Below are 25,657 nucleotides of genomic sequence, written 5' to 3' on the forward strand. Positions count from 1 at the left end.
ATAGAAATGGCAAGCGTCAATGAGGGAACCTCTCTTCAATGGAGGGGAAAGAATGCGGGAATGGCATGCCGCATACATAAAAAAAAATTGGGCAAGGAAGCAACTGGCTCGGTCTCTCCAGCAATTGGATCTGTCTCTCCAGTGGATTTGTTCTGGCTCTATCTCAGAAGGGGCGGGCGACAAAAAAAATCAGCGAGCGCTCTGTATCTCTAACGGCGGTGACATACGAAGTTGGGAATTCACAAATTCCAAAAAAGGAACGGTATTCAGCACGCCCTTCTTCGAAAAATCCTGCTTTGCATTCAAGTTTGAAAAATCCTTTTTCACGGGAGGTAATATAAATCCGAATAGGAGAAATTCCGAAATCATTGGCACAAGACAATTTGGGTGCGACCTCAAATCCGGACGGACTGCGAGGCCTTGCTTCAGAAAAATCCAAGCTTTCTGCGCAAGGAATTCCAAGGCCGAACCACGGCTATGAAGATTTGGACCATGCATCACAAACAATCAAGATTTTCGCTCACGAAAATCCAAAGCCGAACTGTGGCAACTATGAATTTGGGACATCGGAAGGGTATTCTAAGCCCTCTGTCTCATAAAATCCCCAAGCGGCGAAGCCCCAGAGGGCTGCCCTTCGCCATTGGACACGGAGGAGGTTCCGTCGGAACCAAGTTCGGTGGGATGTGACACCCGGCGACCACCTCCCACTCTCAATCTACTTCTCGATAGACCAGAGAGAACCCAAGTTCCCAATTGCTGGGGGGGGGGTTATGTCGGCAGCCTCAATTTTGGGTTGAAAATTTTGAAAAGTTAAGGAAATTTCATGAAGTTATTTGATAAAGTGTCTCAAAATTTTATTCTATTTTGAGTGGCTTTGTTTTTTTGTGGAGGAGCACCGTATTTGTGCAAATGTAAGTTGTCCAATTGACATTGTGGGGTTTAATTTTCCGGATCCCCTGTATGCTGTTCTGCCACGAAATTCTTTTTGGAGGTTGTTTTCTTTCTATTCGGCTGAGACTAGCAGCCTTGCACCTCTTTCAATTTCTGCTGCACGCAGGGATGAAAGACCTGTTTCATATTCTTTGCTGAAGGGAGATAGAATTCTTTTGGGTAGTCAATTTGACAATGGGCTGACATTTTGTTTGTGGAGGAATTATATCCATTTTGTTGGGTCGAATTATTTAGTTGAGATGAACACTGCATCAGTGCGGTTGTTTCTGGTCATTGTTCTAGCAGTAATAGCCCCATTAAAACAATTGTGCTCATTTTTTTGGATGAATTGTATGATGTTCGTCCACTGTTAGTCAAAATTATTCAACCAGTGCCTGTATGTGATAAACTTTTGTTGGGTATCCAAAGCAGGGTTGAGATAATTCTGTGGATGAATTGTTTTTCTATTGATGGGACAAAGTGTAGTGAGTTTGTTTTGGATTTACTTGACAATGTTGGAATTAATTCTTATCTGCATCAAATGCCTGGTATGGTGCTTAGAATAGACAATGAGATGTTCAAGAACGAAATAAAAAACTTCACCACTTTGATAGTGGACATGACGACGCAAGAACAACTATTCGCTTCACAAGGAGGTCCCATCATTCTCGCTTAGATTGAGAACGACTATGGAAACTTTCAGAAATACTATGGAGAAGCAGGGACGAAGTAACTTCAGTGGTGTGCATCCGTAGCTGATTCATTCAATATAGACATCCCGTGGATTTTGTGACAGCAAGCAGATACTCCTGTTCCAATGATCAACACTTGCAATGGATGGTATTGTGATAACTTCACTCCAAAGTTGTGGACTGAGAAATGGACTGGCTGGTTCAAGGCTTGGGGAGAGAATGACCCACACATAAGGGCGGCAATGTAGCCTTCGCTGTGGCAAGGATCTTCCAGACTGGTGGAGTCTTCCAAAACTATTACATGTACCAAGGTGGCACAAACTTTGGGCGAACAACAGGACGTCCATATATCTCCACATCCTCTGACTATGATGCACCCCTTGATGAATGCGATCACTTCAATCAGCCTAAATGGGGTCACTTGAAGCAACTTCATGCAGTCCTCACGTCCAGGGAGAGTTTTCACTCACGGTGATAATGTAACCACTGACAGGGGCAATGGAGTTGCTGCCACTGTGTCCACTGAAGAAGGTTCTTGTGCGGCTTTCTTGTGCAATGTGAACACCACAACTGATGCCACCATCACTTTCCATTGAAACCAATAATTGGTACCTGCATGGTCTGTTTGCTTTTTGCCCGATTGCTCCACAAAAGTATACAACACAACAAGGTAAGCACTCAGACTTCAGTGAAGGTCCTGTAGCCTAACATGGTTGCGGATCAGCCTTAGCAATTGAGGTGGGTGTGGAGACCCGAACGTCTAGCTGAGGTTATTAAAGGCTGGGCTGGCAGTAATTCTTTCACTCCATCTCGTCTCATTGACCAAATCACAGTCACCAGAGATGCCAGTGACTACTTGTGGTACATGACTCCTGTGCGGATTGAAAAGAGAAATCCATTCTTCAACAACAAAGTGACACTGAGGGTGGCCTCCAGTGGACATGTCTTGCATGCATTGTTCAATGGAAAATTTGTTGGCTCCCAGTATGGACCTGCGTAAGGAAAATACGATTTTTTTTCAAGGCCCCAAATGTTATAGTTGGAAATGGTATGTCGGATGGTGAGCTTGGAAGAATTCCTACATGAGCAAGAAAGGAGAAAAGTCTGAAGGGTTCTTTTGAAAATGTTGCTGCAACTCCCATGGCAGTTTCTCCAGCAATATCTCCAAAGAATAGTAAGAGGCAAGCAGAAGCAACACTTGAGAAACAGGTTACTGCCAAAAAGCATAAACGAGAAGTAGAGGCTGAAATTCAGGTGCGGAAGGGTAGCAAGAAAGGCAAACTTGTTTTTGAAGTTGTGCCTTAAAAGAAGCAAGTGACAAGCAGCTTAGAGGATAGTTCGTCTGAATCTAAAGAAGAGGAAGTTGTTGCTCAAGCTGCTCTTCTTTCAAAGAAACCATCCTTTGTTGTCTCCAAAAATGGATCTGCTGGAAACTTGAAGAAAGCAAAACCAGCTAGCAGCTCTGAATCTGAGATTGATTCTGATGATGATGAAGTTCTTGCAACTAAGGTTAGTAAGCCAGCAGCTAAGGCTAATGGGTCTGTTACAGTTTCCTGGTGCAGAAACTAGAGGGAGTCAGTGCTGCTGAGTCTACTCCTTCACAGGGTGCTGGTCATGATGTTATTGCTGCCACACTGGCAATGGGTAGGCAGTGCAACTTGTTGTAATCAAAGTACTTGAACCTCTATTTATAATAGAGGAAGGTAGTAGAGTCCAATTATAATAAAACTACCCTTGCCCAATTACACCCAAACTCTAATACTTAAGGTAAGTCCTAACATAATTAGGTAACTTAATATTGATAAAAGACAAATATAACTTAAACTAAAACTCTTCTTGGTCATGACCCTAAGATAAAGATACTTTTGTGAGTCCTTCTTGATCTTCCAACTGATGTGATAAGGATGCCAACTCATGGTAATCATTGTGGGTCCTACTTCTTATGGGCTTGGGCCCATCTTATGTGCCTTCCTTGGTCGTGTGGCCTATCTTATAATAATCTTACATATGTGGGCCTTCCTTGGTCGTTTGGGCTTGAGCTTATCTTCCAACACAGGCAATAATCCAATTAGTTGTTAGCAAGGTCGGATTCTCCCTTTCGAGGTCCAAGGTCGGATTCTCCCTCTCTGAGGTGCAGGGTTGAGCTCCCTTCGAAGGCTCAAAACCTCCCAACGATTCTTCACCTTCATCTTCTTCTTCCCTGTGTTAGATCCTGGGCATAACAGAAGTATGAGTGTTGCATAGTCGCCTCCTTCCGATTAAAGTTGTTTTCCTCTAGTATTTCTTCAATTTATCATCTTAAGATTTATCACTACAGAGCAATACTTAGAATCGCTACTTAAAAAATTATAGGTGTATGCCCAACATCGAGTTCAAGTCAAGTCTTTTCTTATTCACCCTAGAAGTAATTTGTGTTTGAGGTACCCTTAAAAAGTGAATAGTCTCTTTGTTGTACCCTAAATTTGGGAGATGTTCTGCTTTACAAATTAAACGAAGTGTGCTTTAGACCCTGATTGTTTTGATTGGTATATGGAGTTTTTTCATATGGTTGGGAGTGATATTTTCCTCCCATATTGTTTTTAGTCCAACCAGGGTTTCAATATCCTGGTTTTTTCCCAACTTCGGAGGGGCAGTGGAGGGGAGGAGGTGTTGTAGAAGCTAAAATACAAGTTTAGGAAAGCTTTATTTTATTTCACTTGTTGGGGTAATTTTTAGGTGACCAAAATATTTTAAAAAGGTGGAGAACAGAAGATGAAGATTTGCTTCTATGAAGAATTTTGTCAATAAAAAAAGATTAAACACTAAAAATATTTTTCCTTGCAAACTAAATTTATAAACCCCAGCTTGAGGGGGGAGTATTGAAGACCAGGTACAAATAATCTTACATGACGTCTCACAACAAGAAGTCTTATAATGCCATAATTCTTATGGTGGAGTCTTACATGAGTCTCATTGGAGAAGGTATCATAGAATAGTCTCAATTAAAGGTATTATAGTTATGTTTGGCTTCTGATTATGTTCAGTTGTTTAATTGTTCTCTGACATTCTTATCATTTAGTTTTTAACTTTGGTAGCTTCTCAAGAGGGGATTGAATTGAGATTATCAAATAAAAACAAGTTTTACGTGTAAAAAAGAATCGTGCATAAGTGCATTTCATGATAAACTGTAACATGCACACACCAGAGAGACAAACATATTTTTTTTCTTTGATGTTCCCGTAGTGGTAGTCACTACCCAAGAACCCATGCTTGGAAAAATTTCACTATTTAAAAAGATCTATTAGCCGTGAGGGGCTCTTTCACACCAGTCTAGGACTGAGGGAGGGCAGCGTTGCTGTTGGGCGAGATCTAGCGACGTTCGGCACACTTTCCTGTAGTTAAAAACAATATATATATATATATGTTGCTCCTCTGCTTGGTTGCTCTACTTTTGTAGTCCAGTGGGCTGACGCTGATACTGCGGTTGACGCTTGTGCATGGATGGAGATGGCGGCACGGGCATGCAGACCTACCTTCGAGCTTGAAGGCAAACTCGTTCTCCATGAGGGGAGTGATGTTATGGACCCTATAGCAGGGTTTAATTAGTACATTTTCTAGTTTATGTATTAGAAGAGTTTTTATGTAATTTCCTTAAGACTTGTGGCCTTCGGTTTAGGCCTCTGGGTGTTTGCGTTCCCTAATCCTTTTATATGGAGGTCGGGCTAAGTAAGAGAGCAAGCTGTTGAATTTATGGAAAAGTAAAATACTTCATTGATATTAATCACTTGTTGTAATCAGAGTACATGAACCTCTATTTATAATAGAGGAAGGTAGTAGAGTCCAATTACAATAAAACTACCCTTGTCCCAATTACACCCAAACTCTAACACTTAAGGTAAGTCCTAACATAATTAGGCAACTCAATATTGATAAAAGACAAGTACAACTTAAACTAAAACTCTTCTTGGTCGTGACCCTAAGATAAAAATACTTTTGTGAGTTCTTCTTGATCTTCCAACTGATGTGATAAGGATGCCAACTCACGGTAATCATTGTGGGTCCTACTTCTTATGGGCTTGGGCCCATCTTGTGTGCCTTCCTTGGTCATGTGGCCCATCTTATAATAATCTTACATATGTCGGCCTTCCTTGGTTTTTTGGGCTTGAACTTATCTTCCAACACAAGCATTAATCTAATTAGTTGTTAGCAAGGTCGGATTCTCCCATTCGAGGTCCAAGGTCGGATTCTCCCTCTCTGAGGTGCAAGGTTGAGCTCCCTTCGAAGGCTCAAAACCTCCCAACGATTCTTCACCTTCATCTTCTTCTTCCCTATGTTAGATCCCAGGCATAACAGAAGAATGAGTGTTGCATAGTCGCCTCCTTCCGATTAAAGTTGTTTTCCTCTAGTATTTCTTCAATTTATCATCTTAAGTTTTATCACTACAGAACAATACTTAGACTCACTACCTAAAAATTATAGAATTATGCCAAACATTGAGTTCGAGTCAAGTCTTTTCTTATTCACCCTAGAAGTAATTTGTGTTTGAGCTACCCTTAAAAAGTGAATAGTTTCTTTGTTGTACCCTAAATTTGGGAGATGTTCTGCTTTACAAATTAAACGAAGTGTGCTTTAGACCCTGATTGTTTTGATTGGTATATGAAGTTTTTTCGTATGGTTGTTGCTTCCTACCATATTGTTTTTAGTCCAACCTGGGTTTCAATATCCTGTTTTTTCCCCAACTTAGGAGTAGGACAGAAGAGGGGGAAGGGGGGGGGGGGGGGGGGGGGGGGGGGGGGGGGGGGTGTTGTAGATGCTTAAGTACTAGTTCAGGAAAGTGTTATTTTATTTTACTTGTTGGGGTCATTTTTAGGTGACCAAAATATTCCAAAAAGGTGGAGAACAGAAGATGAAGATTTGTTTCTATGAAGAATTTTGTCAATAAAAAAAGATTAAACACTAAAAATATTTTTCCTTGCAAACTAAATTTATAAACCCCAGCTTGAGGGGGGATTATTGAAAATCAGGTATGAAATAATCTTACATGATGCCTCGCAACAAGAAGTCTCATAATGCCAAAATTCATATGGTGGAGTCTTTCATGAGTCTCATTGGAGAAGGTATCATAGAATAGTCTCAATTAAAGGTATTATAGTTATGTTTGGCTTCTGATTATGTTCAGTTGTTTAATTGTTCTCTGACATTCTTATCATTTAGTGTTTAACTTTGGTAGCTTCTCAAGAGGGGATTGAATTGAGATTATCAAATAAAAACAATTTTTATGTGTAACAAATGAATCGTGCATAAGAGCATTTCATGATAAAATGTAACATGCACACACTAGAGAGACAAACAGACTTTTTTTCTTTGATGTTCCCATAGTGGTAGTCACTGCCCACGCTAGGAAAAATTCCACTATTTAAAGAGATCTGATAGCTTGAATAATAAAAGAGATTTCGGCTCTCTTTGGCCACATGTAGCTCAGTACACGATTTTTACATAGTCAGTCTTACCAAGAGATTGCTGCTAGATTCTAGCTATAGTTAGGCCTTTCAATCTAGATTATATAGGTTTCAGATGACCATTTGAAAATATCAAATAAAAGAAAGGTATAAATACACCCCTGCTTGGAGAGATGCTTCTTCGTAAGAGATTCAAACTTCTTCCTTTGTAGCACGATGTGAAATGATGAAAGAACTTTTGACAATATGTATGCAAGGGTGAATGAAAGAGAAACGAGATTTTTCAAAATAATTTTTAAAGATAGAGAATAATGGCACGAGTATTTTCCAATAAATGCTCACATACATGGTTTGGTGGGGTATTTATAGATTCCTCAACTCAAACTAGCCTTTTTTTGCCTTTTTTCAAAAGTCAGTACTTTGATTGATCGATCATTAAAAAGTATTGATTGATTATAATGACTAATTTTTTTTCAAATAGTGACACATTGATTGATGGACTATTGGTCCAGAAAAGTTAAGTTGATCGATCATTACCAGTGGAAGATCGATCACTTGAAGTTACCTTGGGCTATGCAATACAGGTATGATTGATCAATGCATTTTCCATGATCGATCATGCTTCATGTCCCTTACTGGCACGATTCTATCTGGTAGATCAATTAGGTGGGATGATCGATCATTCCATGTGAAATTTTCTTGCCTGGGGGGAAATGATCAATCAATCCAGGTGGGATGATTGGTCTAGCGTTATAGCATGAAATGGTCATGTCTTGGATGATCGATCAATCGATTGTGGCTGATTGATTATGCTTTATATTTCTGACCTACACAGTTCTGGATCATCGATCATTCCCAGTAGTTGCTTGATCATTATCAGTGGTTGATCGATCATTCATATTTTTCTCTAAGTGCTCTAACATACTCTAAACGATGTTTATGATACATTTTTTCTCAAAGCTAGAGATGCATTTACTATTGAAGGAGGAGTATCAGGAATACTAAGATTTTCAAGTTGATAGATCAATTAAGTTTTACTGTCATCAAAAGCAACATGGAAGTCAACTTACGGTCAACAATCTCCCCCTTTTTTTTATGATGACAAAATCTAATTTCAAAAAATAGAAAGATACACTTCCCTAAGGTTGGAATTAAAGGAATTTGTCCAAATTTAGCTTAAGCTCCCTCTTAATCTTTGCATAGTGTGATTTGATCCTTTTGAGCATAAGATTTTTAAACTGTGAGTTCCTAGGTCTTTTGATCCAAGTTCCATTTTTTTCTCCCCCTTTTTGTCATACTCAAAAAGATAGTCAATGAAACACACAAGTGAAAACAAAAAATGGCTCGACGGCCGTGTCATAGATAGGATTTTCAATTTTTCCCCAAAAAGTGTGTGCAACACTTTAAAATAAGTAGATACAAGTATATCATGAATAAAAAAATACATTGGGAGTCAAGAAGATGGGTGGATCCTCAAGTGACTAAGCTGGAGGTGGGGGACAGCCGAGAATGGTCTCGAAGAGGTGCTCGATCCTTTGTTGTCCACTCTTCAACCGGTCATGTGTTGCAAGAATAGCCATTTTAGTTTCCACAACATGATCAACCATTGCTTGAAATGCTACAAGATGATCGGTGGAGGCTGAGCTCCCTACGTTTGTGTGATGCCTCTTCGTAGATTCAAATTAGTCAACGAGAGGCTTCGGGCTAAGCTCATCTAATGAGGCAGCAGGTTGTGGTGCGGATTCCTTTAGGAACTTCTCCTTTTGAATCCACATCCCCTCCATTTGGCAAATTCAAATTTGCCCACTTTAATTTCTCCTATGGACATTTTCTTTGTCATGTCCACTGATATTTCATCTGACAAATCCACTCCATGATGTAGGATGATGGTTGTGATAAATTCACTAAATGGTAGGTTATCCACCCTTGAGCTTACGACAATGTCGACCCTCTGACTAGCCATGAAGTACCCAAAATCGAGTGGAACTTTCTAGAAGATCGCCATCATCCAGAAAAAGTCAGCCATCATGAGCCTAGAGAAGGTGGCCTTTCTTGGATCCAGCAGTTACAATTTCCATGATTCATATATTTGATTCTTTTGCTTGTATAGAAACCTAGACATAAGCCATTTTCATTTAGTTGGTTACAATTGCTGAAACAGTGCTTTGAATTTGCTTAGTGCAGTTTAAGCTTTCCTACTTATGCTAAATTGGATTTTGACACCACCATTTCTAAATTCATGAAAATCTTAATAGGAAATTGTATAGATCTTTTTAAAAGATTTTCACAAAGCGCACTAGTCTACTACAATAGATCTTCAAAATCATGTTTTGTGCCTAGAGTAATGAAATTCTCCTTTGAGTTTCAAACTCTCATTCTTTGAGTATGCTATCAGATTAGATAATCCTTTACAAATCAAAAATAAAGTGAGAAATCTAAACTGTTAAATGACACCCACGTGTTTAGGTGGCATGACTACTAAATAAGGAAAATTTTTATAGAGATGGCATAGAATTGTAATTATGCAAGTTAGCTCTTCCTCTTGGCTAAAATTCGTCCATACTCCTCTCTCTCTTTTCCTCTTCCTTTTCTTCCTTGGTTTCTTCTCTCCTTTCTCCCAAGAGCTAGAGTTCTCCTCTCTCCTTCCCTTGAGATCTTTTGTGTTTATGTGTTGGACTTTGAAATTAACATGGTATCAGAGTGGGCCATGATATGAAATGAAAAAGGAGAAGAAGAGAGAGAATAAAGGGAGGAAGAAGAAAAAAAAAGAGGAGTTTCTATTTCCTTTTAGTTTCTCTCCCAAATCCAATTTTATTGGTTTTCTCGCCCCTCTTACCATACATTTTATATAGAAAATTGTATATCAATTGAAAGATGGTTTTCAACTCATCAAATATTTCTTGGAATCCGATTTTTTAAGAAATAAAAATAGATATTTAAAGCAGCAAAGGTCAAAGAACAAAAATGTTTCATGTAGTAGTAGAAAACCACAACACTATAAATGGTTTGTACCAACATGACTGAGAAATTATGATATGAATTGTATCTCAAAATAAAGCTTTGTGAGTTTACTTTCTTTCCCAAAAAATTGTTTCTCAATATGATTTTTATAGAAAGATATATCCATATTAGAAGAATCAAAGGTCATGTTGGTAGTGTGTTGCATGCGAAAATCCGAATTTTTCTTTTCTTTTTGAGTTGTTAATGTGTGTTAAGTTTCTTATTTGTTTTAAAAATATTATCAAGATTTTACTAACTTTAGTATTTTTCCTTCTTTAAAATTTTTCTTTCTTTGATCTCTCATCAGATTAGTTTCCGTAAGAGAAGTCTTTCCCTATATGAGTTTAGTTTCCATTTTAACAAAGTCAACAAAATTAGAATTATAAAATCTTGTTTCCTTATTCAAAATTACAAATATTTTAGTGTTCTAAATCTCCCTTATTCAAGAATTTATCTTTTGAATATTTTCTTTCCAAATTGGTCAAGGTGTGTTAAAATGTAATTGCCTTATATGACCGGTCAATGTTTAGAAAATTTTCCATTATTATGATCTATGTCAAAACTTTTTTATTTAAGATTTTTTAAAAGTTTCTTTGATCATCATGTTCATAGAGGATTTTTTTTATCTCTCTCTTGGCTCATACTTGGTCAAATTTTTTAAGTTATTTCATTACTACCGTTACAATCTCTTTCTTATTATGGTAGTGGTTTTTTTATCTTCATTTAATTCTCAGTTACCCCTTTACTTAGGGCCTCTCTCCTACCTTCATTTTTTTACTCTTGTTTACCCTCTTAGGCCAACCCCATGGTGTGTTGCTTTGGTTGGTCCTTTTTTTATATATGGGTGTTTTTAAGTCCATTGAGATTTTTATTGGTACCCTTTGGGTTTTCATCGTTGGCTTTTGAGTGACATGCATTACCCTCTTTAGTGATTATTATCACTATTTTGTGCGAAATCCTTCGAGGTTGGTTTTGACTCCTACTTTATCACCCATGTCTTCTACTTTATGAGAGTTTATGTCCGATTGAGTACTTATCCTTGGAACACCTTGATGAAGGAGATAATTAATACGACTATTTTTTTCAAACTTGGGTCACTACCATTACCTCCACGCTTAAAGGGAAAAATAGTAGGAAAAGTATGAAGGATGAGGTAGGTGATGAAATCTACCATGATGGATTCTACAAGCTAAATCCAAGTCTGGTTGCATTCATTACTCTACTAATTTGATGTTGTTGAATATAGGACCCCATGAATAATACCTTGACCATGGGGAGAGAGAAAGAAAAAAAGAAAAACAAGAAAGACTCTCGGGTTGAGAGAGAAGAAGAAAAAATAAAAGAGGTTTGGAGAGAGAGAGCTTCACACGAGCGAAGAGGAACTAAGAGGCTTGCTTCATTGATTTTCGAGTTACAATCACCTCAATTTGTAGTTGAGGAGGTGATAGAGTCCTTTTACAAGTAATATTAGGACTCCTAATTACATTCCAACTAGAACTCTCTAAGATAAGCCTATCATGATAAGAATACATTATTTATTTAAGAGACTAATTTAACTCAACATCTTGCTCTTCTTTAAGCACGTGAACCAAGATAGAAAGCCTTCTCGTGGTCTTATCTTTGTGGGTCCCACATGATCTTCCAACTCATGTTGATAGGGATACTAGCTCGTGGTATCTTTATGGGTGCCACTTGATCTTCAAATCTGTTAGTCAATGAAGGTGCGGAAAGTCAAGCCTTAACACTAACACCCACCCCGCCAAATGCAAATGCAAAGTCCCCGCACCAAACATGCGAACGCAGGACGTGGGACAAACCTGCTTTGATTCCATATAAGCACCTAACCAATACAACCCAAAAAGACTAGTCGATGAAGGTGCCAAAAAGCCAAGCCTTAACACGAACAGAATCTTCTATTTAATTCCAGCTCATGTTGATAGGGATACCAGCTCGTGGTATCTTCCAGCTTATGTAATTGACATACGGATTCCTCCTCAACCACATACGCAGGTGGTTGCTGCATATAAATTTTCGTCTTTATATCCTCATTCTGAAAAGCAATTTTTACATCCAGTTTATATACTTGCCAGGAAGAGTGAGCTGCAAGAGATAATAACATACGTACCGAGTTCAATTTGGACACTTGAGAGAAGGTTTCTTCATAATCAATGCCATAACATTATGCATAACCTTTACCAACAAGACGATCTTTCAACCGAGCTATAGACCCATCCAGATTGTGTTTCACAGTAAACGCTCATTTGCAACCAACAAATTTCTTATCCGATGGAAGTGGGACTAGAGTCCATGTTTGATTTTCATAAAGGGCCTGCATTTCTTCATCCATAGCCACCTTCCACCTTGGATGTTTGAGAGCCTCCTAATAGGACTGTGGAACATGTATGGAGGAATTAGCAGATAAAAATTGACAACAAACAGGGGATAGATGATGATGAGACACAAAGTTTGTTATGGGATGAGAAGTAGAGGGCATGGTGCATGATATGGGCTCTTTCCTAATTGCAATAAGACGAATATCATATTGTGGGCCAAAAATAATTGGAAACGATGGACTTACCTTGGTAGGATCCGAAAAATTCAGCAAGTGTGGTGTCAGCCAGTGTTTCTGGGGGCTGAGTAGTTTCTGTAGCACAGGGCACAATAGGTCGTGGAGAACCTGGTATGGAAGATAAACCTAAAGGAGCAGATATGGAGAGCCTTCAAAGAATGTGACATCCCTAGACACAAGTAAACGCTGAACAGTGGGATTATAACAAACATAACCCTTTTGGGTACAAGAGTATCCTAAGAAGATACGCTTGATAGATTTTGGATTAAGTTTACTGTGTCTTGGGGAGAAAATATGGACAAAACATTGACAACGGAAGACTCACAAGAGCAGTAAAAAAAGATCATCATTAGGTAATAATAGAGAGTATGGAACGGAAAAGGGTAACCTATTTATAATGTAGAGTATGTCACTCTTATTACTAGTGTGTCCACTCTCCATGATGTGGCAAGGCAAGTGTGGAGGTAGAGGCCAGGGGCCTTCTTTAAATAACAATTACTCAATGTAATTTGAAAAACCCATGGACCAAATCAATCACCAACAATAGAGGGGAAAGGAGAATAGAATTTCTTCACGAGAGTAAGCACCTGATTATCAAAAAATTTGTGCTTTTGGCAAGTGAGAATAAGATCCAGCCATCACTCAATTCCTCTTATATTCTTAAAGGAAAAAACAAAGAGGAGAAGGTAGATGCAACCACTTAGGCCTTAATCCAACTCCAACACAAACCGAGAGCAAAAAATATTTAGAAAAAAATTAGAGGCAAATCAAGACACTCGGAAAAAAATTTATCTTCATCTCATGGGAATACTTCAACGTAAAAAAAATATAATTGTTGAAATTCAAGAGCAACAAAAATAATAGGGACAAATGAGTGCTGAAATTTCATCAAATATATAACGGTCATCCAACAACATAACACAATCCCATGAGCAACATCAAGTGAGAGAATTTACAGCAACATGTGCTGAAATTCTACCTCAAATAAAATTGATCCAAGTTACATAAAGGTAACTGAATCTCAAAACATCAATCTTGATAAGACACAAGTAGCAATTAATCTTGATCAAGCTTGTAATTGATCTAAAAGAAGATCAAGATTATAACATCATTTTAGTCTTAAAAATAAATCTTCACAATATATGAAGATTATCTTGACTTGATGTGATTCAAAGTTCAAGAAGAACAAAAAAATGAAAGGAAAGAGTATGTAAATAAGAAGAAAAAAAATGTATAGAAGAAGAGAATTAACTTATCTCTTCATGGTTGAACTTCTTCTTTTACCAACTTCTTGGATAGATTTCATAACTACTTCATCAAGTGGGATCCTAAACTCCTTGCTCTGATACCAAGTAGAATTTAGGATCTCATGAGAAGAACTTTAGATCACCGAGGAAGAAGAAGAAGAAGAAGAGAGAAAGGTGAGGAGAAGAGGAAGAACGTAGAAAGAGAGAGTTTGGATTAAGGGAAGAAGGGTTCGTGTCAAATAAGAAAGAGGAAGGTTGGACGAATTTGTGTAAGAAGAGGAGAGGGCGTCAATGCTCTACCTCTTAGCCCAATGTCTTTATTTATAGTTTTAAAGTGCCCTTATGGCTACAACTTGATAAAACAAAAGACATAAAAGGAACACATATTTACACCTCTATGCCATCTTTATGGAAAGTACCATATTTTACATATATGCCACTCCTTTGACGTGTGGACTTCTTGTCTTGTGCTTGTGGGCTTGAGCCCATCTTTCAATAGTGTAACAGAAGTTGATCCTTTCCCTTGAACTTTAGTTTTTGAACCGTCAACAATGATAACAAATTTATGTGAAAGACATTGAGAAATTGAGTATATTAGATGTCTGTTACCTGTAAGATGCTCGAAGCTCCTGAGTCAATTATCCAGGATGAAGAGGAGGCAGAAAGTAAACCTGAAGTGGTGGTGGCAACGGTCGATGAAGAAGTGCTTGGGGAGGACCCCATCATGGTCTTCATTTTCTGGAAAAATTCATAGTCTTCATCATTAAATGTATGTTTTGCAGTTGTTGTGGTAAACTGCTCCACTTTTGTATTACTTACTAAGGCTTGGTTAGCCTTATTCTCTTTAGCCTTATAACATCTTTCTCGAGAGTGGCCCAATCGACCTCATATAGAGTATTCCTTCAGGTGAAAGCATGTGTCTCTAGTGTGCCCATATCCCTTACAATGGGTGCATTCCTTCACATCTATTCGATTAAAACATGTCCTTCCATCTCTTCCTCTTCCTCCTCTATAAAATCTACCTCGACCTCAGCCTTGGTCAGATGGTGTTCCCCTTTGTCCAGAGCACATAGCGGATGGTATTTCAGTAGTAGAGGGAGAAGTGTCTAGAATACGAAGAAGTGTAGAACATACATCATCAAAAGTGGGAACCGTGGAAGAGCTAAGAAGATGAGTCTTAGCAACTTCAAGATGCGGTTTAAACTTAACAAGGCATTTGGCAGTTATCAAGACCTCTTTCTGTTTATCTTGGACAGAGATATCTGTACAGGTTGGCTGGGCAAGCTTCCATTCTAAAGAAAGCCTCAAAAGTGGGCCAAATATTCATGTATTTGACACCTTGTTTTGGTGGTAAGCATCCTTTGTAAAATATCATATGGCCCTTGTAAGTTGTCAAAGCTTGAATATAACTTGGCTCATGACTCCCAAATTTATTTAGCCGTCTTAGGTGAATGACATGATGGAGACATGTTCTTCCATACTGCTGATAAGTCAACTAATAAACAATGTATCCTCCTTGAACCATTAGGTATAGAATATATTATCTTCATCAATATGTGGTTCATAGTTGGTGAGATGACCAATTAGGTCCTTTGTGATATGTAATCGATGAACCGATGTGGACCAGTTCATAAACTTTGATACCCCCCATAAGGGTACAATGGTATTCTGACTATGTCACTCTTGTGACTCATATTATCTTCAACCATAGTGGGCAAATCGATTCATAAAATAGTTCTCCAATCAAGTAATCAAAATATGACCAAGTGGAAGGCTTTAACCAACTCGGTTAATGGAGATGCTTAGTATAAAAGGTAAGTAATTAATTTTAATGAATAATGACTCATAAAAGGCTCAACATCATTTTTCTTTATCCAGAAATCTTGTTCCTGTAGAGTTCTAAAAAAAATCAATATGCACTGGTCTCTGTCAAAGTATTGTTCAAACCGACAAAAAAATTGCCTTGATAATTTCTTCTAATCAAAGATATTCCGAGATGCATATATTTTCATAATCTCATAATATGAAAACATGCATAAGGACCTCTCTAAACCACCTCATAATATCGAAAACCAATAGCAAAAAATCAATAATGTCATAAATAAATATTTATCTCATGAGCTTCAATCTTGCGTCATAAGGAGCCTTCTATGAGCAGCTTTTAATCATATCTTCAAAGAGCATATGGGAATCCTAAATTGGTAGCTCTGATACCATGTTGAATTTAGGACCCCATGAATAATACCTCAAGCAAGGGGAGAGAGAAAAAAAAAAGAGAAAAACAAGAAAGACTCTCGGGTTGAGAGAGAAGAAGAAAAAATAAAAGAGGTTTGGAGAGAGAGAGAGCTTCACATGAGAGAAGAGGAAGTAAGAGGTTTGTTTCATTGATTTTCGAGTTACAATCACCTCTTTTTATATTTGAGGAGGTGATAGAGTCCATGTACAAGTAATCTTAGGACTCCTAATTAGATTCCAACTAGAACTCTCTAAGATAAGCCTATCATGATACGATTATATTATCTGTTTAAGAGACTAATTTAATTCAACTTCTAACTCTTCTTTAAGCTTGTGAACCAAGATAGAAGGCCAACTTGTGGTCTTATCTTTGTGGGTCCCACCAGCTCGGGTAGACATGGTGGGTCCCACATTGTAACAGATGTACGTCCTCTTCTTATTTTCTTTTCATGTAAGAATTTAGATTGAAAATTGATTGTTGCAGTGGTTGCGCCTCCTTCACAATTGAAATATGGGTGTTGCTATCATTTGAGAAGAAGTGTAATCTACAATGAAGAATTCCACGTACTGTGGTAATCAAATTTTATGTGACTAGTATATTGAAGTATTGGGGAGAACAAGATGAAGACTACAAGCTAGTTATGAACAAGAACATGATGAATCTAAGCAAGACAAGTAAAATTTATTTTCAAGCACACAAATTTCTTGACCACGCTTATTTGCAAAGTGAAGTTAAAAATTCCATCTTGAGGGGGAGTGTTCAAGGACACCCACATGTGTAGGGGTGACATGGCAAGTAAATAAAGAGAATTTTCATAGAGATGACATAAATGTTGTATGTCTTCTTATGTATTTTTCCTTTTTAATCATGTAGCCCTAAGGGCATTATAGTCTTGGTAAACACCTTCACATAACTAAAAATACAAACTCAAGGCATGGGATAGAGCATTCAAGCTTCTTCCTCTTGGCTCAAATTTCTCCATACACCTATTTCTCTTTTCCTCTTCCTTTTCTCCTTTGGTTTCATCTCTCCTCTCTCCCAAGAGCTAGAGTTCGTCTCTTTTCTCCCTTCTATGAGATCTTTTATGTTTATGTGTTGGTCTTAGAAATCAACCCCAACCATATGTATAATTGCATGTGCTTTATATGGTATGAAGCGAGCTCATAACTTAGTAGATTCTTTTAAACAAAATGAGTGGAAAAATGGTGTGGACAAAATGTTGGATATCTGTTATCATAAAAAAGTTTTGTCAAACGTCCAAATCTATGTAAATGATAATATTTCCCCTCATGAAGAATTTTATAGAGTCATGAAGAATGAAAAGATGGGTTAACTTTCATTCTTCTTTGGACTTAATATAATTCAAATTGAAAATTAGAATCCTTATGATTTATTCCGAACATATGAACTTTATAAGACTCTTTTTGAAATAGCACACCCATGAGTACATCCTTAAATGATGGTTAGGATGATTGAGGTAGGCCCATAAGATTAGGAACTAATGTAGACATGTATTAGGGTCTCTACCATTCTTGGTAGTTAGTGCATGAAATGGCCATGTTCTGGATGATCGATCAATCGATTATGGTTCTTTTATCATGCTTTATATTTTTGACTCGCACATTTCTAGATGATCGATCATTACAAGTGGTTGATCAATCATTTCAGTTTACCTATGGTTGATTGATCATTCCAATGTCAGTTTAACAATGTTGACTTCCAAAGTAGGAAAATATTTTTCTCTAAGTGTTCTAGCATGTTCTAAATGATGTTTATGATGGTCATAAACATATTTGACAAAAAATTATGACCTAATGCTCCAATTTCACATATGTACTTAAACAAAGGGAGTTCAGAATACTTTGTTACTTAAGTGATAAAGATAGGACAATTGACTATTGCACTTGAACTCTAGTCTTCTCGTTATCTTCTTCCTTGTGGGTGCTTCTTCAAGAGATGTTCTTCATTGGTACTTGAGGTATTGAGTTTGGCTTGAAGCTTTAGACCTTCAGATGCATTTACTCTTGAAGGTGAAGTATTTGAAAGACTTAGATTTTTCGTGTTGTTAGATTAATGAAGTTTTGTTATCATCAAAGCAACATGGGAATCAACCTACGGTTAACAATACTTAAATTACATCAAGTTGGTGAAGTATTTTTATTTTTTTAGAAATTCAACTCTTGAAACTTGGAGAGATAGCATTCTCCTTGAGATTTCCAAGTCTCCAATTTCTTATGCGCAAGAGAAAAATAATTTGAAGCTTGAATTGCTAAATGCACAAAGATTTTGAGAGAGATTGAGACTTTTTACATGTTTGTAGATTAAAAATGGATTTGTGAAGGAATTTCAAGTAAAACCACTGGTTGAATGCAATAAATTGCCAATAAATGCTAGCATTACTCTTCACTAGACATTTGGAGGTGTATTTATAGGTTTCCCCATCAAACTAGCCATTGTTACCAATTTTATGAGAACTACAAAAAGTGTTGATAAATCATTGGAAATGTTTGATCAATCAACCGTGTATAAATGACTAATCTTATTTTGTTCTACAGGCTTGTTGATCGTTTAGGCCATCAATCAGCCAAATCCTCAACTTGTTAAAAAATGGTTGTATGATCAATCAATCCAATTAGGTTCATTTATCTTGCTTTATTGGGCTTGTTATGAAGTATTTTGGATGATCGATCTTAGAATATGGTACGATTGATGATGCTTTATAGCTCAATATATTAGTTTTCTATACTATTGATCATGCTTTATATGCTTTTACCTAACTGCATTATTTATGATTGATCAAACCCATTTAGATTGATTGATCATGTTTTTATGTAAATTATTAAAGCTTGCTTTTAAGCATGATGATGATGTAGCTAAGGGGTTAAGCAAGTTTAAACATGATTGTGAGAAATGTGCCCTAAAGCTCCAAAGCCTCTTATGCACTTCAAATTCAAAGTTTGGTGTTGTCTTCTTTTCATGGTTAGAGTTCTTGAAATATTTCTATATAGCCTAGACTCTAGTCTTTAAATCATTATTTCTTCGCATGTGGGTGCTTCTTCAAGATGACTACGATTGAGTTTGAGGTCTTGTATTGAGTTTTGTCAATTCTTTGTGTAAACCTTGATTTTTGTGTTTCTTGAAGGAGTTGCATATGAAATGCTTGATTACAAATATTAGTATAAAGGTTGTTAAATTTTGTTATCATCAAAATAATATAGATAGAGTTCAACCTTGGTCAACAATTGGCATATGTTATTATTCACTCTCTACAATTCAAAACCAATATCCCACAAATAAGAATCTTGTTGTTGTTATGATTAAGCCTATTTTCATGCTAGTTTTAGGAAGAAAATAAAAAACTTCGATAAAATGTCATCTTAAAAAGTTTGCAAAGGTTGAAATGCTCAACCAATTGGAAGAAAAGTGAAAAATAGAAGAGGTTGTTCGGGCAAGGGGTGCTACTGCAAATACTACGAGGCACAACCAACAAAAAGTGTAGGAGATGAATGCCTTTCTCTTTTCCTTCATGTCAAGGGTGTGGCTAATTGACATTGTTTATTTGCCTCCCTACAACTTGAGAAGTTTTTAGTTAAGATTTTCAAAATTTTGTTGAACTCTATGGGCTTTTTCTTTTATGGTTAGTTGTTATTGAGGATCATAAATTCTTTTTGTAGTCTAATAGCAAGAAGAATAACTTTTTGCTATTTCATAGCTTTTTATAGACTTTGTTGGAAAATTGTTATATGAGCCAGTTGTTTCTTCCATGTTTCTTAAAGATCACATTGACTACTTTGCATTGGTTATATAGAATAGAATAAGAACTCCCAATTGTTTGTTTCTTACTTCAACTCTTCCATTTATTTTCCTTGTGGTATGTTTGAAAGGACTTTTTTCCAATCTACTCATCTATGTTTAGTCTTTGCCAGTTTTATTCTCTTCTTTTTTTTGCTTAGGTATATACTACACATAGTGCGATGTTGTTCCAACTTCAAAGTAGTCCACCTAGTATGATCAATGTTCTCATATTGATTGGTCATGTTTTATATTTCTTTCTGGTACACATTTTGGTTGATTGATCATTAGTAGATGTTGATTGATTAATCCAAAGCCAATTTTCTGAAATTAACTTCAAAGCATAATTTTTTTTATTCCTAAGTGGTTCCTACATGTTTAAAGATTAGACATGCATCCATAAAATATGTTATTAATGCAAATGTTCTAAAACTCCAAAAATTTCAAATTGTACCTCAATTTTGAATAATTGGGGCTGCACTATTTATATGCATAGAGTCCTTGAGATTTTTTATCCTAATCAGACTCTAAACTTTAGTTCTTCATTTCTTCTCTTATGGGTACTTCTTCAAGATGACTTGACATTCTTTTGATGCTTGAGGTCTTGAGATGAATGTGCTAGTTATTTTGCATAGGCCTTGATTTTTTGGGTCTCTTGAAGGTTGGACATCTTAAATATTGAATTTGTAATTATTATATTGATTAAGTTTTGTTAACATTAAAATATGGATGAGAGTCAACACTCCATCAATTGAATAGTAAAAGAAGAAAGTAAGAAAATGTCAAATCAGGAGAGACTTGTGAAAGGAGAGAAAGCGACGACTATAGAACCAGAGCAAAAGATCGTTATTTGAAGAGAAGGTCATTGGTTACATTCTTTGAGTGAAGGTCGTTTGATCATTATATGTGAAAAATGGTGATCTCACAACTTTGATCCAAATTGCTCACAAATAACTCCCAATGAACACTGACAAATGATCTAATTTCCAATCTACATGAGTCCACGATGCAATGTAACCAATGCTTGCATGAGTGGCTATTTTCTCTAAGCAATCTCGTCCCTAATTCAATTTATTATGAATTCTTTATGCACTTTCTATAGCAAGGTCACGTCGGTAGATAAAATATATTCTATTGCACATTTTGGAAAAATAGAACACTTTGGTATTAATTTCTCTTTCTTTCTTTTTCTATGTGCTCTACGTTCCAAGTGAACTAGCACTCAAAGTAACACAAAGGAAAATTCACTTGGAAATATAAAATATAAACAAATATGAGTTATTAACTTAATGTAAAATACTAAAATACCATTAATAATTAAATGAAGAATAATTATTATAAAATTATATTTTGAATTTGAATAAATATACCTAAAGAAGGAATTTACAATTAACATGTTTGACATAATATACTTTAGTTCAAATTGATTACTTACAGGTTACAATTAATATCAAGTGCACATCTATGAAGCAATAAAATAAAGAAATTAATCTTTCTTCAATTAGTAATTAAGATATTTGTTAAATAAAGATATTTTAATTAAGTGTTTTTTTTATAATTTTTGAATGACTAAACATATATATTATTTATTATACAAAAGTATACTTCTTTGTAAGAAAAACAACTTTTCTTTTGTTTCACGGGTGGATTCAAACTTCAAGCGTCATAGTTGATAAATGACACCCTAATTTTACTCAGGGAGGTATTAGCTATTAATTGGACTAGAATTAGGGGTGTAAACGATATATGGAGGAAACAAAATAGGCTATTGCATATATAGTTCCGATTAACATTTTGATATTTTGTATCTATTTTGTTTGATTATATTTTAAGGCATACTTATTCCGTTTATATATCCAATTAACAACCGGGTAAACAAGTAAACAAATAAAATAGTAAAAATTAATTTAAATTATATAAATTTATTAAAAATTAGAAAAGATAGCTACATATGTATAATGTCCGAAGATTGAAAAAATTATATAAAATATACATAAAATTTTACCCTATATAGGTAAATAAGAAAATTATAATAATACTCTTACATAGGTATATAATAAGTATTATTCGATTTTGTTCGTTTTAAGAAAAAATACAATGGTAAATAGGTAAAAAATACCCTGTTATATGTATAGGTAAGAATTTTAATTTCGTTCCTGTTTTATTTAATAAATAACGGATATCGGATAGTTGTATAAAATCCAAGCCACTGAACAAGTTCCGGGTTTATGAGCTCGTATGAATTATTCCGTACCCGTCAACCCGATTATCACTATTACAAATTTAAGTCGGTCATGCCTTGAACCCCCCCCCCCCCCCCCCCCCATAAATGACATTTTCATTTTCTTCTTCTTATTGCTCACACCCCGCAGCTTTGGTCGACTCTGGAGCGCGGTCTTGCTGCTGCCACCCGAAGCGGTTCAGTGTCTCCCATTATTTCCTTCTTTTTCAACGATTGCTGGAGGTATGTCTTAGTTGGAGATGCTTCCAAACATATCTTTTTTCATTTGCTACCTTGGTTGTCAACTTGATATTTCATATAAATTTGTATTTATCTTTTGATGAGTATGTGCTTATCTCTGGGGATTATTGATTTCAGTGGCATAGAATCTGAATTGATTTAGATGGGGTTCTTATGTCTTCTTCCTCTTTTAATGAAATTCTCACTGTTTAAAAAAAAAAAAAAAAAAAACTGTGTCCAGGGTTTAAACTTACAAATTATTTTATGTGGGGGAAAGGTATGTCTTGTTAATTATTGCTTTGATGTTTTTGTCTTGCTTGAGTAGGAATAATCTGGTCTACTGAGATGAGCAGAACTGGTTCATTGAAAGATGAAAATGATAGGAAAAATGTGCATTTGCAACGTAATTCAAATGAGGGAACATCAGCTCGAACAAGACCTTTCAGCTTTAAAGAGATTATGCTAAGGAGGCAAAATAAGAAATTTGCTGCAGATGCCAATGATGCAGAGCCAATGAATCTATCTGATAGGTACACTGCCATAAATGCCTTTAGTCATCCTGATTCTGTTCCTGTTAAGCCTGTAAAAGAGGATACTCTCAAGGGTGCTTCAAGGAAGAAAGAAGAAATTTGGTCTAGAAAGGAGGATGACTTAGTGAAAGATAAAGCAAATTGGGATTTGGGAACAAATCTAAGGTTGAGGTCCAAAAAAAACTCTAGCAGTAGAGATAGAGGAGAGAAGATTGAAAAACTGAGTCATTTCAGGAATAGAACAATGAATGTTTGAAGAATGATTTTGAAAATGAATTTGAAAGGAGAAAGCCAAAAGATGTGGCACCAAAGGATTGGTACAATGGGAGAGATAATACTGCCCAAAAATTGGGCAAGAGAAAACATCAAAGTGAAAATGATGACAGAAGTAAATCAGAGCTAGATGTGAGTAGTTTAAAAAAACATGATCCAAAAAGGCACCAGGAGGCAGAGTATTCAGAAAGAAAAACGAGGAAAAAGGAGTCATCTCGTTCCTTTCATGAAGAAGTGAAGCCAAAAAGGAGAAGATCAAGGAGTCGTGAGCATGTTCAAGAGAGAGGTGAGAAGTCTCCATCAATCTCAGCTAGAGCCCAGAAGTGTGAGCCCTACCACTCCATAATATCAGGAAGGCACCATTTTGATGCAGATATGAATAGAATTTCAAGCAATGGCCGTCATTTTAGTGGAAGTTATAGGCGAAACGGTGGGCATTCAAGTAGGCTTGGTGGATATTCCCCAAGAAAAAGGCGGTCTGAGGCTGCAGTTAAGACTCCTTCCCCAACTAATCGTTCACCTGAGAAGAAGAGTGCGGCATGGGATCTCCCACCTTCCGGAACAATAAATACTACTACCGACTCCTCACTGGCTGGTTTCAGCAGTCGGGTCAAGCTGTTACTTTCGATTCACATGAGTTGTCTTTCTCTACTTCTGTCACATTGCATTCCCAGTCTGGGTTGCCTTCTATGAACAACTTGTCAGGGAATAAGAGTGTATCATTTTATTCTATTCAACTAACACAAGCAACCAGACCGATGAGGAGGCTGTATGTAGAAAATATTCCGGTGTTGGCCTCTGACAAATCCCTGATGGAATGCCTTAATGACTTTTTACTGTCATCAGGTGCTAATCATATTGAAGGAACCAAACCCTGTATCAGCTGTATTGTAAGTAGGCTTTAATTTTTATTTTTATGTATCAAGTGTTTTTTTTTTTTTCCCATCTTTTCTTAGTTACTGACCACATGTAAGGTGATCTTGCCATTATTTTTTTTGATAACTTAATTCTCTTCTATTATTTTTTTAATCAGATAAACAAAGAAAAAGGTCAAGCTGTTGTGGAATTTCTCACACCTGAGGATGCAACATCAGCTCTAGCTTTCAGTGGGAAATCATTTTCTGATTCAATTCTTAAAGTTAGACGCCCAAAGGACTTCGTGGAAGCTGTTGTAAGACTTCTGATTATGTCTACCCTATTTATTTCCTTCTTGTACTTTTTCTCTCTGAAGACTCCAGATTCCTTGGATGCATACAATGAATTGTGATTTATCCAGATGCATTGATGGATTAACTATCTATAGAAGGGTTTAGATTTTAATGTAGAAAGTTTTTAAATATATTTTTATTTTTAAGAAAGCAGCCTAAATATGTTGTTGATGTATTCGTTCTGAGCTGGTTTGTACTTGTTCCTGGTTGTTTCTTGTGACTTGTTGAGTTTAATCTGTAAGTTTTGGTAGTAAGTCCTGTGATAACTTCTTATAAGAGTTATTTCATCGTTTTTATTGACAGAATCTTCTAGTCAAAGAACATATTCTGTTATGATGCTGATATAATTTGAACTTATCTCATGATGTTGGTTGATACCTGCATTTATCATTGGCTAGTCCCTGTTCTATATATTACAGTACTTGTCGCATAAAACACATACTTCTCTGATAGCTATCTTGGCAAAGACACCGACTTGTATTAGGATACTCGTCCAAAGAAGTTCCTGTATTATGACAGCCTAATCATTTCCTCATTGTTTGGGATTATCTTGTCAAACTCCTTGCGGCTACTTCAGTGTTTGAAGTAACAACAAACTTGGCATGATTTATCTATGATTCTTTGCATTGTTGATGTTTCTGAGCTTGAAATCCACAAGCTACTGGTATTTTTAATATGACAAACAAAAGAGCTCTTCATCAAAATAAGGGCTTCATTACTGGTTGCCCTACCTACACAAAAAATGATAGAGTAAAAATGGAAATGATGCATCATAAAATCAAGTTGTTGAACCTTATTCTTGCTTTATTGAACTGATGAAAAGGTGGGTACCCTTTGAGTATCCTTTGTCCTGGTTATTCTTTTATGTGAAAGAAGTATTGATGCTGTTTATTTTTGAAGGTGCATCTTCCCAAATTATCCACTATTGTGTTGGCTATTGGCATGGGATACCATGATTCAGGAGCCATTTGCCATGGTACTGATCTCAGGGGTAGTTGCCTAAGTTTCACTTGAAGTGCTGCACGTATACATCTAAACTAACAACAGTGGTCTGATTGCAGGTTTATGCCTACTTGTGGTCATTATCTGCTCATTAAAGGGTTGTAAATTCTTACCATATTGGAAAATGGCCATAGCTTTGGCATGATTACCCAATTCACCACAAGCTCATTTGTCATGAATGATTTTCTTTCTGTGGAGGTTTTGTTAAATGGCTATACTCGATTGGAAATCCCATTGTCGGAGGTCCATGTGAATTTGATGAGTCTGCAAAAGCTAATC

General features: G+C 36.4%; 2 protein-coding genes across 2 annotated transcripts; both read left to right on the forward strand.

Annotated features, from left to right (window-relative positions):
* The first annotated feature begins 2,762 nt into the window (after positions 1-2,762).
* Positions 2,763-23,151, forward strand: LOC137947905 (uncharacterized). The gene is made up of 4 exons (XM_068793748.1): positions 2,763-2,876; positions 2,934-3,131; positions 3,185-3,266; positions 22,691-23,151. Exons 1-4 carry the CDS (start codon positions 2,763-2,765, stop codon positions 23,149-23,151), a joined length of 855 nt encoding a protein of 284 aa, XP_068649849.1.
* On the forward strand, positions 22,318-25,657 carry LOC137959347 (splicing factor U2af large subunit A-like). Its single transcript, XM_068806751.1, has 5 exons — positions 22,318-22,368; positions 22,691-24,058; positions 24,202-24,339; positions 25,277-25,352; positions 25,438-25,657. Exons 2-5 carry the CDS (start codon positions 23,708-23,710, stop codon positions 25,521-25,523), a joined length of 651 nt encoding a protein of 216 aa, XP_068662852.1. The 5' UTR covers positions 22,318-22,368; positions 22,691-23,707; the 3' UTR covers positions 25,524-25,657.

Source organism: Aristolochia californica, unplaced genomic scaffold (genome assembly GCF_029961685.1).
Source record: "Aristolochia californica isolate CCGP_79_NKW_82.1479 unplaced genomic scaffold, dmAriCali1.0.hap1 SCAF_1, whole genome shotgun sequence".
Taxonomy (NCBI): domain Eukaryota; kingdom Viridiplantae; phylum Streptophyta; class Magnoliopsida; order Piperales; family Aristolochiaceae; genus Aristolochia; species Aristolochia californica.